The sequence below is a fragment of the Physeter macrocephalus genome, unplaced genomic scaffold (genome assembly GCF_002837175.3).
Source record: "Physeter macrocephalus isolate SW-GA unplaced genomic scaffold, ASM283717v5 random_101, whole genome shotgun sequence".
Lineage (NCBI taxonomy): Eukaryota > Metazoa > Chordata > Mammalia > Artiodactyla > Physeteridae > Physeter > Physeter macrocephalus.
The window spans coordinates 8576-25049 of record NW_021145374.1 but is presented as its reverse complement, the minus strand read 5'-3'; the positions used below and the strand labels follow the sequence as shown (position 1 = coordinate 25049).

At 47.7% G+C, this 16474-nt stretch overlaps 1 protein-coding gene and 1 pseudogene across 4 annotated transcripts in view; both read left to right on the top strand.

The window, feature by feature from the left end:
- The first annotated feature begins 5149 nt into the window (after nucleotides 1-5149).
- Nucleotides 5150-10020, top strand: LOC102992624 (claudin-6-like; annotated as a pseudogene).
- Nucleotides 10021-13552: 3532 nt separating this feature from the next.
- LOC102987556 (retinol dehydrogenase 13) overlaps nucleotides 13553-16474 on the top strand; it is a 10876-nt gene continuing 7954 nt past the window's right edge. For all 4 annotated transcript variants that reach the window (XM_028483920.2, XM_055082355.1, XM_028483922.2 and 1 more), the window contains exon 1: nucleotides 13553-13754. In XM_028483920.2, coding sequence (XP_028339721.1) covers nucleotides 13690-13754 — 65 coding nt within the window. In that variant the 5' untranslated portion in view covers nucleotides 13553-13689. The remainder of the gene's footprint in view (nucleotides 13755-16474) is intronic.

Below are 16474 nucleotides of genomic sequence, written 5' to 3'. Positions count from 1 at the left end.
GGAGGGGCCGGGGGCCGGGACCCCTGGGTCTGAGGGGGGAGGGGCCGGGGGCCGGGACCCCTGGGTCTGAGGGGGGAGGGGCCGGGGGCCTGGTCCCCGGGTCTGAGGGAGGAGGACGGTGGAGCGCAGGCTCCCCCAGGCCCCACCCACAGCAGCTCCTTCGTGCTTCGGAGCAGCAGGTGAGACCAAAACCCGAGCCTCCGCCCTCGTTCAGGGCCCAGGGCCTCCTTCCTTCTTCCCTGCCACAAAGCAGGCACCTCCCTCTCTTCAAACTGTAGCACGTGGTTCCCAAATAGCAGTGGAGGCTCACACCCCCGCACAGTCGGCCTCAGGAAGCCCTGGGTGGAGGCGCTCACCGGGGGGAAACCCGGCACCAAAACACGACAGTAGAGCGCCTTTTACTGAGTGAACTTTAGGACTCTGTGGGTCTGAATCTGCCTCTGTCCCTGAACTGGAATAGCTTTGTTATTGGAGAACTGGATTGTTTATTCTCTCTGTTGGGAGATCCCAGGAACCAAACAGAATTCTCACTGCTGCTTGTTAAGCCAAGATCCTCTGTATGTCATATCTGAAACCACCCTATCTCTTCCCTCATCCTCCTCGCCCAAGGCATGGCCCCCACATCTGTCCCCCAACTGTAGGATTTGCTGATGAATTCCTAGGACAAGGAGGGAGGTCGAATTCACAGGTCTGACAGCTTGTTGGGGCAGGGCATATAAATAAGATGGGAGCTGGGTCTCAGGGAGATATAGTTACTTACATATTTGTCCATTCATTCATTCATTCATTCATTCAATAAATGGTCCCTGAGACCTAATTGTGCCTCATCCTTTGCCCTCAAGAAGTCAGGTCGATTGGGGAAATAGACCCTGCTGGCACCCACAGTAGTAATTCACAGTGACATGTGCACTGCTGGAGGTGGCAACGGGGCATTGAGTGTCCCCAGAGGAGACACTTATTCCAACTTTGTGGTGGGTATGTGAGGCAGTCAAAGAAGACTACCCAGGTTAAGTGATAACTGGATGGGGTTCTGAAGGATGAATAGGAGTTCGCCAAGGAAGATGTGGCAAGGAATGATATTCTAAGCTTGGGGAGTGGTGTATGCAAAGTCCCAAAGTCATGTAGTAGCAAATCCTCAAGCACCTGCTGTGTACCAAGCACGTTCTAAGTGCTAGACAGACAAACCCCTGCCCTTGTGTTGTTGTCATTCTAGCGGGTGTGGTGGGGAGACAGAAGATAAACAGGTAGGGACACACACATGAATAAGACTTTCAGATTGTGGTAATTTCTGTGGAGGAAATACATGTGAAGAAATGGAGTGACTGAGGGGCAGGCAGGTGTGGCCACTTCTGGTGAGGTAGTAGGAATGAACCTCTCTGACGAGGTGGCATGGGAGCCTTGACCTACATTTCAAGACGGAGCCAGGAATGCAGAGAGGGCTTTAAGGCAGAGGGAACACCTTGGGGAGGCTGGGCAGATGGGGGTGTGGCTGGTCAGAGGAGATGAGACTGGAGACAGCTATGAGGATGGTGGTGATATTGGTGTTGAGCATGACAATTGCAAAGGATAGGGTAGCCAGACTTCAACTCAAATGCACTTGCCCCAAGCCTGAGTCTCAAGAAGCTCCCTGTCTGGGCGGGGAGGTGACTCAAACACGGGTTGCCTGAAACGTGCCATAAACGGAGGTCGCTCCGGCAGTGTGGAAGCTCGGAGGGGTTCTTCCTGGGACCTAAGGGCTTACGAAAGGTTTTTCCTTGAAATTCCTCTGAGACCGGCTGGCCCTGGATAGGGGGCGGGGAGTAACACCAGGAGGGTGAGTCTAAAAACTGGCCTGGCCAGAGGAGGGGGGCTGGTGGCAAGCTGTTTATGCTCTGGGAGGGATCCAGGGCAGATTTGTCTCCTGAAGCTGAAGGCGTTTGGCTTCCATGTTGGGGGACTGCATCCAGCAGGCAGTGATGGGGAAAGGGCTCCAGACAGACTTGAGTCTGGATCCTGGGTTGAAGCAAGTGGCTTTGCTCTCTGAGCAAGTGACTTCAATTATTCTCCTGTCTTCCTCCCTAAAAGGAGCGTAAGCCCTGGTCCCTGCTGTAAAGGCTGGGGGGAAGATGAGGTGTGAAAAGACGTGTAAAGTGCTTAGAACAGCTCGGTGCTCAGCCAATGGATGAAAAATAGACAAAGGAATAAATCAGTAACTAAATGACCAGATTCACGTGTGGTGACAAGGGCTGGTTCTGCAGACACGCAGCTCTGCTTCCCAGGACCTGCTCTGACACCTCAAGCAATGGACAGCCTCCGTCCTAAGCTTCCAATGACCGTTCATTTATTCAGGACATTTATCCATTCATTCAACAAATGTTTATTAACCATCTACTCTACACCAGGCACTGTTCTAGGTGCCAGGGAACTCAACGGCCCCAGACCTGTCCTTATGGAGTTTACATTCCTGTAGAAAACAAAATAAAAAAGTAAATGTGTAGAATGTCACATGGTGGTCATAAAGCAGGGAAGAGCGCCAGGGAGGTCCACCACGTGTTTGGGGGGGGTATATTGGTTGGGGAGGTCCTCCTTGAGACTATGATATTTGAGTGAAGCCCTGGAGGGAGTGAGGTGTGAGCGTATCTGGGGAAAGATTTTTCAGGCAGGGGCAAGGGCCAGTGCAAAGGTCCTGAGGTGAATGCTTACACAGCAAGGCTAGTGTTTATGGAGCAGAATGGTGAGGGCAGAGGGGTAGGACGTGAAGTCAGAAAGGTGATGGGGGTGGACTGGGGGTTCCCAGGGCCACTGTAAGGATCAGAAATTGATGGTACTATAGAAGTGTTTTGATCAAATTTTTAAAAAAAGTTGACCTGAAATTAACCATCTTTTTTTTTTTACGATTTTTTTGATGTGGACCATTTTTAAAGTCATTATCGAATTTGTTACGATATTCCTTCTGTTTTATGTTTTGGTTTTTTTGGCCGCAAGACATGTGGGATCCTAGCTCCGTGATCAGGGATCGAACCCTCACCCACTGCATTGGAAGGTGAAGTCTTAACCACTGGACCGACAGGGAAGTCTCTGAAATTAACTATCTTAAATCGAACAATTGAATAGCATTTAGTACACTGACAATGTTATGCAACCATCATATCCATCTAATTCCCAAACATTTGCACCCTCCCCAAATAAAGTCCATACCCATTAGAAGTCACTCCCCATTCCTTCCTCCCCACAGCCCCTGAAGACCACCATTTGCTTTCTGTCTCTGTGGATTTGCCTGTTCTGGACATTGTCTATAAATGGAATCATACAATATGTGACCTCATAGTGTTTTTGAGATTCATCTATTTTTTTTAACATCTTTATTGGAGTATAATTGCTCTACAATGGTGTGTTAGTTTCTGCTTTATAACAAAGTGAATCAGCCATACGTCTATGTTGTATTGGTCCAGCGTTGAAATAATTTCAGACTTGTAGAAAAGTTGCAAAAGCATACAGAGAAAACCTCTGCCGGGTTTCTGTACTTTTTTTCCTTTGTAATTAATAAGTGTCTTGTGGAGAGCTACTTTGAGACTATGTAAATATCCTGTGTGTCATGAAACTTTAACTCATTAGTTTTGGCATCTGCGGATGCTTCCTGCCTGAATCGATTATGACCAAGATGGTTCCCCAATGGCAATTGAGTTAAGTTTCAAAAGGATTCCCTAATTTCTGTGTGGAGGACGGGGAAGCAGGGAGACCAGCTAGGAGGCTTTCATATTAATCCAGTGAGAGATGGTAGCAATGGACGTGCTGAGACGTGGTCAGATTTTTGGATCTATTTTGAAGGAAGAGCTGGCAGATACTGAGAGAAAAAGAGGAGATAAGCATGACTCCATGTTTTGCTCTAGGCAATGGGAAGACTGGAGTTGCTATTTTCTGAGATGGGATCGCTGCTCTAACAGAAAGACCTGGACTATTAGTGGCTTAAATCGGGTTGAAGTTTATTTATTGCAGTTGATCCAGGGCCCATTTGGCAGCTCCATAATCATCAGGGACCCAGGCTCTTTCCATCTCATTTCTCTGGCAAAATAGGGCTCCCACCTCATGGTCCAAAATGGCTGCCTCAGGTCCTGCCATCAGATCTGCCTTGCAGCCAGAAGGAAGGAAGAAAGGGGCAAGTGTCTTTTCATTTTGAGTGCACATGTCCTTTTTGCTCCCATTTCGTCTAAGTCAGAACTTCGACACATGGCCACAGCTAGGTGCAGAGGAGGCTGGGAGATGATCCTTTGTTCTAGGTGCTCACGTGGCCAGCTATAAGCTAGTGACTCTAGTATTATGAGCAAGAAAGGAAGAATGTATGTTTGGGGAACAACTAGTCAACTTTCCCTCATGGGTCCTGAATGCTGCTCTTCCTACATCCCTTATGTCTCTCTCCATTCCGTATCCTACATCTCCCCTGGAAACAAAATTCCTAAAACATAGATCTGCTCGTGACCCTCCATGGCTCATGACTGTTTCGTGGGTCTCCAGTATCCTCTGAATTAAAGCCAAGCTTCTCAGCCTGGCATTTGAGCCGTAATCTGGTTCCACCTTCCAACCACCCCAGCCTCATTCCTTCCACCCCATCCACACCTTACACTCCCACGACATCCGCACGTACCTCTGTGCTACCTTTTCCTTAAGCTGATCCCACGGTCTGGAGCATCCTTTCTGGCCTGAGGAAATCCTTTCTGTTTGTGTCACTGTGATCGACACCACATCCTGCAGGAAGCTTGCCCAGCCTTCTCACAGTGGGGCCCTCTGCCTCTGACAAACTCTCAGAGTCCCCATCGCCCCACCCTAGCCGAGAGGTCCGCTATTTGTATGGTGCCTGCTTTACTCCAGGCAAACTCACTAAGTCTTTCCTTTCCTGTCTTCCTTCCTTCTCACCACCCTTCCCTCCTGTCCACACTCTGCCCCTCCTCCCTTTTGCCTTCCCTTCCTCCCAGTTATGGAGCATGAAAGTGCTGCACTCAGCACCTGTACTAAACAAAGAAACAAACAGACAAAGAAGCAATGTTTCCAGTTCCTAAGGTCATGTGACAAATCATTCCAAGACCTAGTGGCTTCAGACAACGGCCACATTTAGTTTGCTCACTAACCTGCCATCTGCGCAGGGCTTGGTGGAGGAGACGTATCTCTGCTCTACATGGTGACAACGCGGGTGGGTTGGAAGCTGGGGCAGTGTCTTGGATGGAAAGGCTCAAACAGCTGGAGCATGGACCAATTAGGGCTCCTCCACCATCTGACCTTTTCTCTATGTGGTCTGTCCAGCATGGTAGCCTCAAGGTAGAGAAATGTGTTTCTTACATGTCAGATAAGGGCTCTGAAAATGCATGGAGAGAGAGAGAGAGAAAGAGAATGACTTGGGTATGATAAGCCCTCTGATGGGGGAAGAGTCCTCTCAGTACCTGGAACAGCATCCAGCGTTTATCAGGAATTTATTAACAACTTCAACAATGATAAAGGGATGCATGGCTTGCCTGGTAGCGCGAAGAGATATTCTAAACACCTTGGGTGCATATGGGAATCACGTAGGAAGTCCTCAGAGGAAGGAATTTGGATGCATTGTTCTGTTTATAGTAACCACATTACAGCCATCAATGCTTTGGCATTTACTGTGGGTTAGATCTTTGTCATGAATTACTTTCTGTCACCCTTCCAAACTTTGTGACAGGGGCCAGCAAACTGTGGCCCACCACTTGTTTTTGTAAATAAAGCTTTATTGGAACACAGCTTTGCTCATTTGTTTGTATACTGTCTATGGCTGCTTTCCTGCTGTAATGGCAGAGTAGTTGCAACAGGGACCAGATGACCCCCAAAGCTGAAATTACTTGCTATCTGGTCCTTTGCAGAAAATATTTGTTAACTCCTGCCCTAGAGGTAGATGATATTAGGAGACCAGTTTATAAAAGAGAACAAAAAGGCTCAGAGGGGGATGCTTTATTCGAGGTTGAGAGAGTCAGCGTCTGTACTTTTTTTTTTTTTAATTTATTTATTTTTGTTTTATTTTAGTTTTGGCTGCGTTGGGTCTTCATTGCTGCGCGTGGGCTTTCTCTAGTTGCAAGGAGCAGGGGCTACTCTTCGTTGCGGTGCGCGGGCTTCTCATGGCGGTGGCTTCTCTTGTTGCAGAGCGCGGGCTCTAGGCACGTGGGCTCAGTAGTTGTGACCCGCGGGCTCTAGAGCGCAGGCTCAGTAGTTGTGGCGCACGGGCTTAGTTGCTCCGCGGCATGTGGGATCTTCCCGGACCAGGGCTCGAACCCGTGTCGCCTGCATTGGCAGGTGGATTCTTAACCACTGCGCCACCAGGGAAGCCCCGTACTTTTTATTTTTAAAAAATTCCCTTATTTTTAATTGTGGTAAACTACACATGCCCTAAAATTTATCATTTTAGGGGACTTCCCTGGTGGTTCAGAGGTTAAGACTCTGTGTTTCCATTGTATGGGACACGGGTTGGATCCCTGGTTGGGGAACTAAGATCCCGCATGCCACTTGGCGTGACCAAAATAAAATAAAATAAAATAATAAATGAAATTTTTAAAAATTTACCATTTTAACCATTTTTTAGGGTCCAGTTTTATGGCATGAAATGCATTCACCTTGTTGTGTATCCATCACCACCATCCAACTCCAGAACTTTTTTTGTCTTGCAAAACTGAAACTCTGTCCCCATTAAAAAACATCTCCCCATTTCTCCCCCAACCCAGGCCCCGGGCAACCACTATTCTACTTTCTGTCTCTATGATTTTGACAACTCTACGGACCTCATATAAGTGGAATTTATATGAGGTATAGTATTTGTCTTTCTGTGACTGGCTTATTTCACTTAGTATAATGTCCTCAAGGTTCATCCATGCTGCAGCCTGTGTCAGAATGTCCCTCCCTTTTAAGGCTGAATAATATTGCACTGCATGTATATATCATGTTTTGTTTGTCCTTTCATCCATCAGTGGACACCTGGGTTGCAGTACCTGTGCTTTTAACCTCTGCCCTCCACTCCTTCTTATGGATGGTTTCACCTGAATAAGGAATAAACCTTATTCAGATGAGAAAATGCAGATGAACAAAAAGCAAAAAACAATAAAATCACCCACCATCCTGCCTGGCAGAGACCCCATGCAGAATATTATAGCTTTTTTTACTCTAAAAATATGCGCATTAATATATAAGCTTAAAAAAGAGAATCAGCCTGCTTTTTCCCCTCCTGCCCGTATTGGTATTTAATGAAGGAACTCGGGATGTTCTTAAATATTTGAGCCTCATAAAACTGTAGACAGTCTATCCAGGCACACGTACAGACGAATTAACTTTTACTGTCAGTGTCAGGAGATCTGTGAGGGAAGGGAACTTGTCTGACTTGTTGCTGAATTCCCAGTGTATGGTTCAATGCCTGGGACACAGTATGTGCTCGTTCAACAATTTTTTAGAAGGACTGTAGGGAATAGGAGAGAGTAGGCCCATTCTCCTGCTGACAGACATAGATGTTGATTTTTATTTGTGCCAGTGTCTCGCTATTACAGAGAAACAGGGCTGTGAGGAACATTTTCCTATGTTTCTTTCCCAATGACCAATTATTCTCTTAGCATAAATTCTTCCAAGGGGAGTGGCTGGGTCAAAGATTGGCACTGACGGGGCTTCCCTGGCGGCACAGTGGTTAAGAATCCCCCTGCCAATGCAGGGGACACAGGTTCGAGCCCTGGGCCAGGAAGATCCCACATGTCACAGAGCAACTAAGTCCATGCACCACAACTACTGAGCCTGCGCTCTAGAGCCTGCGAGCCGCAGCTACTGAGGCCGCATGCCACAACTACTGAAGCCCATGTGCCTAGAGCCCGTGCTCTGCAACAAGAGAAACCACCACAGTGAGAAGCCCGTGCACCACGACGAAGAGTAGCTCCTGCTCGCCTCAACTAGAGAAAGCCCAAGCGCAGCAACGAAGACCCAGTGCAGCCAAAAATAATAAATAAATAAATGTTTAAAAAAAAAAAGATTGGCACCAGTGGTTTTGCCATGTATTACTGAATGGCCTTTTAAGAAGGCTGTTCTAATTGACACTTCCACCAGCAGGTATGTATACCTGTTTTACCACATCCTTGCCAACACTGGGTATTATCATTGCTTCTATCCTGCCAATAGGCGAAAAATATTATCTTATTATCCTAATGAGCATTTCTTTGATACCCTGTAAGCCTGAGTAGTTTCATGTGTTTGTTGACTTTCTTTCTTTGCAAATTGCTGCTCATATTCTTTACCTATGCTCCCCTCTCTCCCTGTTGGGGGTGAGACTTTTTTTTCTTATTGATTCATAAGAGCTCTTTACATATGAAGGATACTAACTGTCATTTTTGTGGGTAAGAGGAGACAGAATTTGACAGAGGGGAAGTCACTGCTCAAAGTACATACCTAAGAAGAGGTGGAGCAGGAATCTGAAACAAGATCTGTCTAGATCCATGCCTGGGGTTCTGTACAGCCTCTGTGGAACCTTCCCCTTTCCCAGGTCTTGCCCACTAATATCCCAGGACCTCTGAGTTCCCATAATCTCAGGAAGGGGAGAAATGGTTCACCAGACCCAGCCACCCTTTCTACATCCCCAGGAGCAAACCTATTCTCTGCTTTGTTGTGCAGATTAAATATTTGGCATGTACTAGGTACTTAATAAACAGTAGCTGGTATTATTGCTTGTTTTTTAAATTATCTTCTCTTCAGACACATCTCTTGCCAGCTGCCCACCCCTTCAAGCCAACCTCCTACCATCCCAAGCAACCTGCCTCACGACTCCTAGGCTTTGCATCTGCTATTACACCTGTCTAGTTGTCCCTCTCCACTCAGCCCACTTGAAGAACTCCTACTCATCCTCCAAAACCCTACTTTGGTTTCCCCTCCTCTGGGAAGTCTTCCCTCACTCCTAGGCTGAGTCTCCAATCACAGATCCTGGATCCTGGCTGTTGCTTTCCCTTTGGGTGCCCTGTTGTGTTTCCTGTGTCCAGGAGGGATTATATGACTCACTGCTGACACTGCTGCCCCAGGACCTGCAGGCTTCTTGAGCCCTCTGCATCATCACCCTCCTTGTGGCCCTGCTCAGGGCCTCTGCTGGTCTACTTTGTCGGGGTCAAGTGCACCACCTGTGTGGAGAACAAGGACTCCAAGGTCCATTTGGTGCTCACCTCCGGGATCATCTTTGGCATCTCAGGGGTCGTGACCCTGATCCCCATGTACTGGAGAGCCCACACCACCATCCAGGACTTCTGCACCGCTCCCTGATGGCTGAGGCCACAAAGCAGGAGCTGGGAGCCTCCCTCTGTCTGGGCTGGGCAGCCTCTTGTTGCTGGTGGGTGGCTACCATGCTGCATCTGCCCCTCCGGGCGGGGGAGTCCCGGGGCTCCAGCCATTACATGGCCTGATACTTGGTATCCGCCCCACATACCTCCGCTTGCAGTCCCTCCAAGTGCCCCACTAAGAATTATGTCAATTTGGGTAGGAGAGCAGGGGCTCCCATGACAGTGGAGCCTGACTCTCTGAGCTGGAGCCACAGAGATGGTGATTTTTTAAAAAAAAATCATTTGATTTATTTTTAGAATTTATTTAATTTTATTTAAAAATTTTAAATTGAAGTATAGGTGATTTACAATGTTGTGTTAATTTCTGCTGTACAGCAAATTGATTCATTTATACACACGCACACACGCACATATATATACATTCTTTTTTTAATATATTATTTTCCATTATGGTTTATCATAGGATATCGAATATAGGTCTCTGTGCTATACAGTAGGACCTTGTTGTTTATCCATTCTATATGTAAAAGCTACATCTGCTAACCCCAACCTCCCACTCCATCCCTCCCCCAACCCCCTCCCCCTTGGCAACCACCAGTCTGTTCTCTGCGTCCCAGATTCTGTTTCTATTTCATAGATAGGTTCATTCGTGTCATATTTTAGATTCCACATATATTAAGTGATATCATATGGTATTTGCCTTTCTCTTTCTGACTTACTTCACTTAGTATGGTAATCTCTAGCTGCATCCATTTTATTTTTGTATTTTTTATACAATTAAAAAAATAAATTTATTTATTTTTGGCTGCGATGGGTCTCCGTTGCTGGGCATGGGCTTTCTTTAGTTGGGGCGAGCGGGGGCTACTCTTCGTTGCGGTGCGCGGGCTTCTCATTGCAGTGGCTTCTCTTGTTGCAGAGCATGGGCTCTAGGTGCGCCGGCTTCAGTAGTTGTGGCACACGGGCTCAGTAGTTGTGGCTCGCAGGCTCTAGAGCGCAGGCTCAGTAGTTGTGGCGCGCGGGCTTAGTTGCTCCGCGGCATGTGGGATCTTCCCGGAGCAGGGATCGAACCCGTGTCCCCTGTATTGGCAGGTGGATTCTAAACTACTGCGCCACCAGGGAAGTCCCTATACAATTTTTTTAATACAATTTTTAAAGGCTCCACTGCATTTACAGTTATTACAAAATATTGGCTATATTCCCCATGTTGTACAATAAATACATCCCTGTAGCTATCTAACACCCAGCAGTTTGTACCTCCCACTCGCCCACCCCTATATTGCTGCCGCCCCCCCACTGGTAGCCACTTGTTTGTTCTCTATGAGATGGTGATTCATGACAGCTTTGGGGTTGTTTTTATCTCTTGTTTTTGCTTTTTAGTTTGCAAAGTGTGCGTGCGTGAGTGTGCGTGCGTGTGTGTGTGTGTGTGTGTGTGTGTGTGTGTGTGTGTGTGGTTAATAAGTCCCTATACAATTTTTTTAATACAATTTTTAAAGGCTCCACTGCATTTACAGTTATTACAAAATATTGGCTATATTCCCCATGTTGTACAATAAATACATCCCTGTAGCTATCTAACACCCAGCAGTTTGTACCTCCCACTCGCCCACCCCTATATTGCTGCCGCCCCCCCACTGGTAGCCACTTGTTTGTTCTCTATGAGATGGTGATTCATGACAGCTTTGGGGTTGTTTTTATCTCTTGCTTTTGCTTTTTAGTTTGCAAAGTGTGCGTGCGTGTGTGTGTGTGTGTGTGTGTGTGTGTGTGTGTGTGTGTGGTTAATCCATTTGATAACCCACTTGGGCTCAGCTACCGGTATTCCTCATCTGTGGATGATGGAGCCAAGAGGTGATGCTTCAGAGTTTCTAGATTTTCTCTACCCTGGACATCCCCATCTTAGAGACCAACCTGGAGCTTGCTGTCCAGGCGCTTTCATCCCCAAGAGTTCCTGCTGTTGCTGGGGGCAGGGCCTCCCTAGACTTGTTGGGACAAGCCGTCCCTTCCTGGTCAGGACTCTGGAACCCCCTGGGGCTCTTGAGCCTCATGTAGCTCGAGGAAAGTGGGTGATAAGTTACCAAAGAACTGCCCACATCCAGGACTTCTGGATCCTCCATCCTGAGTGCTGTGCTGACCCTTGACCCTCTCATCTCCAGCTCTGTACACTTCTGCCATGTCCTGCCCCCACTCACCAGTTTTAACTAAATAAGCATGTTTTGTCTTGCTAAAAACACAAAAAACAAAAAAACCTCCTGGAACATGTGGAAACAATTTATCATCAGATATTTGTCATTTCGTAAGTATTCTGAAGTATGCCTGTGGATTTTTGACAAACCTGATCCAATCATAAATCAAATGAGTTACTTGGAGTCAAATAATTTCCAAAACAAAATTATGCAAATCTTTTCGGTGTTTTTTTTTTTCAGCTTTATTGCACTATAATTTACATGCAATAAAATTTACTGTTTTTAAGTGAACATGCTGATGAGATTTGACAAATATATGTCATCATGTATATAAACACCAGTGCGATTTAGAGACTCTTTCCAAACCCCCCAAAAGTTCCCTTTGCAGTAATCACTTCCCCCACCCCCTCTGCCCTTGGTAACCACCGATCCTCATTCTCTCACAATAGTTTTGTTTTTCCTAGATTGTCATGTAACTGGAATCATACATATTGCGTAAATACCAGTAGTTCATTCCTTCTTTGTGGGGGGGAAGGGGCCCGCACCACAGGGCATGTGGGATCTTTGCCGACCAGGCTTTGAACCCATGCCCCCTGCATTGGGAGCTTGGAGTCTTAACCACTGGACCATCAGGGAAGTCCCGCATTCCTTTACATTGAGTACATCGTATGAAGTTATTATAAATAACTTATTCCTTTAGTTGTCGATGGACATATCAATTACAAAATTGGGTTGCTTCCAACTCTGGGGTATTATAAGTGGGATGGGTTGAGTTGCCTCGCCCCTCTCCCCCCACAAATTCATATGTTGAAATCCTAATCTGCAGTAGACCACAAAATGTGACATTATTCGGAAATAGGGTATTTGCAGATGTAATTAATTAAGATGAGGTCGTTTACGAATTAGGGTGAGCCTCTCCGCAGGCCCAGTCCAGGCCCCCAGCCCCTCCTGCCTCACACCCAGGGGTGCAGGCCCCCAGCCCCGCCTCCTTCAGACCCAGAGTGTATGCCCTCATGTCCTCCTGCCTCAGGACCCAGGAGTTTGGGAACCTCCCAGGCTGGTAGGTCTTGGATTCTGAGCATTGAAATTATCAAATTGTCCCAGAAAGTCTACGAGGAACAGATGTATTTATGTTCCTTATTTATTTTTATTGCAGTATAGTTGATATACAACATTATATTAGTTTCAGGTGTACAACATAGTGATTCAAAATTTTTATAGATTATATTCCGTTTACAGTTTTCATAAAATGTTGGCTACAGTCCCTGTGCCGTACAGTATATCCTTGTAGCTTATTTTATACATAGTACTTTGTAAGGAACATATTTTTATAAGAGGAAACAAGCTGGTACATTTGAAAGACACAGAGGACAGAAGTCCGGAAGCAGCAGCTGCAGGATTGGGATCGTGGGGTCCCTCCAGCAGCGGTGCGAGTGTGACGTCATTGGAACTGCGCGTAGGCCCCGCCCCCGAGACCACGGCCTCGCCCCCGGCTCCGGAAACTACCATGCACAGCTGCAGCTGCGCTCACGGCCCCTACCCCGGAAGTTCCGCCCCCCCGTTTCCGGAAGCCGAGGGTTCCAGCCGGGCCTGCACTTCCTCACGTGGATCCCAGGCAGCGCGCTCCTAGTACCGACCTTGGGCGCGGGTCTGTGGGCCGCTGCAGTGGTACCCCGCCCCCCGCCCCGCCGCTCCGGCCAGGTATGAATCGCTACATTCTGCCGCTGTCCGTCCTGGGCACAGCGGTGGGTGGCGCCGTGCTGCTCAAGTAAGTACGTGCGGGTCCCGCAGGCGCGGTAACGGCTGGCCGGTGGGCAAGGACGAGGGAGGGAAAGCCGAGTGGAGATTGCCCGCCCTTGGCCCACCCAGGAGTCCTCCAGTTCACCCGTCCAGCAGTGCTCCCAGAGAGTGCGGGGGCAAGCCTGGTCCCCGAGAGGGCAGGTCACGGCCCAAGGTCACCCAGAGAAAGGGGCGGATCCGGGCCCTGGTAAACATTTTGGTCTGGTTGCTTCTGGAGTTTTCATGGATTAATTCATTCATTCAGCGGACACTTATTGAACACTTCCCGTATGTCAAGTCCTGGCCCCCGTTTCCGGAAGCCGAGGGTTCCAGCCGGGCCTGCACTTCCTCACGTGGATCCCAGGCAGCGCGCTCCTAGTACCGACCTTGGGCGCGGGTCTGTGGGCCGCTGCAGTGGTACCCCGCCCCCCGCCCCGCCGCTCCGGCCAGGTATGAATCGCTACATTCTGCCGCTGTCCGTCCTGGGCACAGCGGTGGGTGGCGCCGTGCTGCTCAAGTAAGTACGTGCGGGTCCCGCAGGCGCGGTAACGGCTGGCCGGTGGGCAAGGACGAGGGAGGGAAAGCCGAGTGGAGATTGCCAGCCCTTGGCCCACCCAGGAGTCCTCCAGTTCACCCGTCCAGCAGTGCTCCCAGAGAGTGCGGGGGCAAGCCTGGTCCCCGAGAGGGCAGGTCACGGCCCAAGGTCACCCAGAGAAAGGGGCGGATCCGGGCCCTGGTAAACATTTTGGTCTGGTTGCTTCTGGAGTCTTCATGGATTAATTCATTCATTCAGCGGACACTTATTGAACACTTCCCGTATGTCAAGTCGTGGCCCAGATGCAAGGAAAGTGTGTACCACCTAAGCTCCCGTTGTCCGGAATTAGAGAAACAAATTAGAATTGTCCAAGTCAGTAAGTGAAAAGATCGTATTTCGTGGTATATAGACATACTGTAGTTCGTTCTTCTCTTTCCTAGGCTAATTCGTTTAATAAAAGCAAGACAAAACGGGACTAAGAAGTAAAAACTATTAGGTATAAAATAAGCTACAAGGATATATTGCACAACCCGTGGAATATAGCAAATATTTTATAATGTTATAAATGGAATAGGTTATAAATGGAATATAACCTTTAAAAATTGGAAATCACTATATTGTACACCTGTACCTTATATAATATTGTATATCAACTATACTTCAATATAAAAATCTCACCCAAACCAAAAAACAGCTACCAAATATTCTATAGGAGCACCGGTCAGTAGAACTTCCTGTGATCGTTGAAATGTTTTACATTTGCCCTGTCCATTATGAGCCATACCGTGCGACTATTTTTTATTTATTTATTTATTTTTGGCCGCGTTGGGTCTTCTTTGCTGCGCACAGGCTTTCTCTAGTTGCAGCGAGCGGGGGTGCGCGGGCTTCTAATTGCGGTGGCTTCTCTTGTTGTGGAGCACGGGCTCTAGGCACACGGACTTCTGTAGTTGTGGCTCGCGGGCTCTAGAGCACAGACTCAGTAGTTGTGGTGCACGGGCTTAGTTGCTCCGTGGCATGTGGGATCTTCCCTGACCAGGTCTTGAACCCGTGTCCCCTGCATTGGCAGGCGGATGCTTAACCACTGCGCCACCAACGAAGTCCTTGTGTGATTATTGAGCATTTAAAAGTATGACCATGTTATGCTTGTAGTAAAAATGTTGTATTGTACACTTAAAAATTTGTTAAGAGGGTAGATCTCACGTTACGTGTTCAGGATTAGCAATATGTAATTTTACTACAGTTACACAAAGCAGTAGCTGGGCATTAGACCAGAAAGTGATTGCACTATTGAAATACCTTTTCTTTCCCCCTTAAGGGAATCAAAGATATACTCTGAATCTCTTTGAATAAATGCCTTTGGGTTTGTTTTTCTGCTCTATGATGAGGCTTCATTTTGAACTTGTTCCTTCTGATCTGATAGTCTTTTTTATTTAGCTGGCTGATATCGTGTTATTTATAATCATTAAATAGCTGCTTTGTAAATATTAACCATCTTTTTTGGAAGGCTTTAGAAAATGGAAATAATTTTTCCTTATAATAAAATTCATCAGGGAATTCCCTGGCGGTCCAGTGGTAAGGACTCAGCACTTTCACTGCTGGGGGCCCAATCCCTGCTCGGGGAACTAAGAACCTGCAAGCTGCGTGAGTGACGTGGCCAAAAAAAAAAAAAAAAAATCATCGGCTGCTGTTTTTTTTATTTTTAAAAAATTTATTTATTTTTATTTTTGTCTGCGTTGGGTCTTCGTTGCTGCGCGTGCGCTTTCTCTAGTTGCAGCGAGCGGGGGCTACTCTTTGTTGTGGTGCGCGGGCTTCTCATTGCGGTGGTTTCTCTTGTTGCGGAGCACGGGCTCTAGGCGTGCAGGCTTCAGTAGTTGTGGCACGCGGGCTCAGTAGTTGTGGCTCGCGGGCTCTAGAATGCAGGCTCAGTAGTTGTGGCACACGGGCTTAGTTGCTCCGCGGCATGTGGGGTCTTCCCCGACCAGGGCTTGAACCCATGTCCCCTGCATTGGCAGGCGGATTCTTTTTTTGTTTGTTTTGTGGTACGCGGGCCTCTCACTGTTGTGGCCTGTCCCTTCGCGGAGCACAGGCTCCGGACGCGCAGGCTCAGCGGCCATGGCTCACGGGCCCAACCGCTCCGCGGCATGTGGGATCTTCCAGGACCGGGGCACGAACCCGTGTCCCCTGCATCGGCAGGCGGACTCTCAACCACTGCGCCGCCAGGGAAGCCCCTTGGCAGGCGGATTCTTAACCACTGTGCCACCGGGGAAGTCCCTCGGCTGCTGTTATTTTTATTCATGCTGATGTCTTTCTGTTTAGAAAAAGCTTAAAAATAAAAAAGTGCCAGCATGGGAAGAATAAAAGAAAATTGAATGCCCTAGGGGGGAAAGTAAAACTATTGCTTTTTTTTTTTTTTAACTTTTTATTTTAAAAACATTTTTTATTGGAGTATGGTTGCTTTACTATGTTGTGTTAGTTTAGACTATTTATTTTTAATTAAATTAAAAAATTAGCCTCAGGGGACTTCCCTGGTGGCGCAGTGGTTGAGAATCCGCCTGCCAATGAAGGAGACACGGGTTCGAGGCCTGGTCTGGGAAGATCCCACATGCCGCGGAGTAACTAAGCCCGTGCACCACAATTACTGAGCCTGTGCTCTGGAGCCCGCGTGCCACAACTACTGAGCCCACGTGCCGCAACTACTGAAG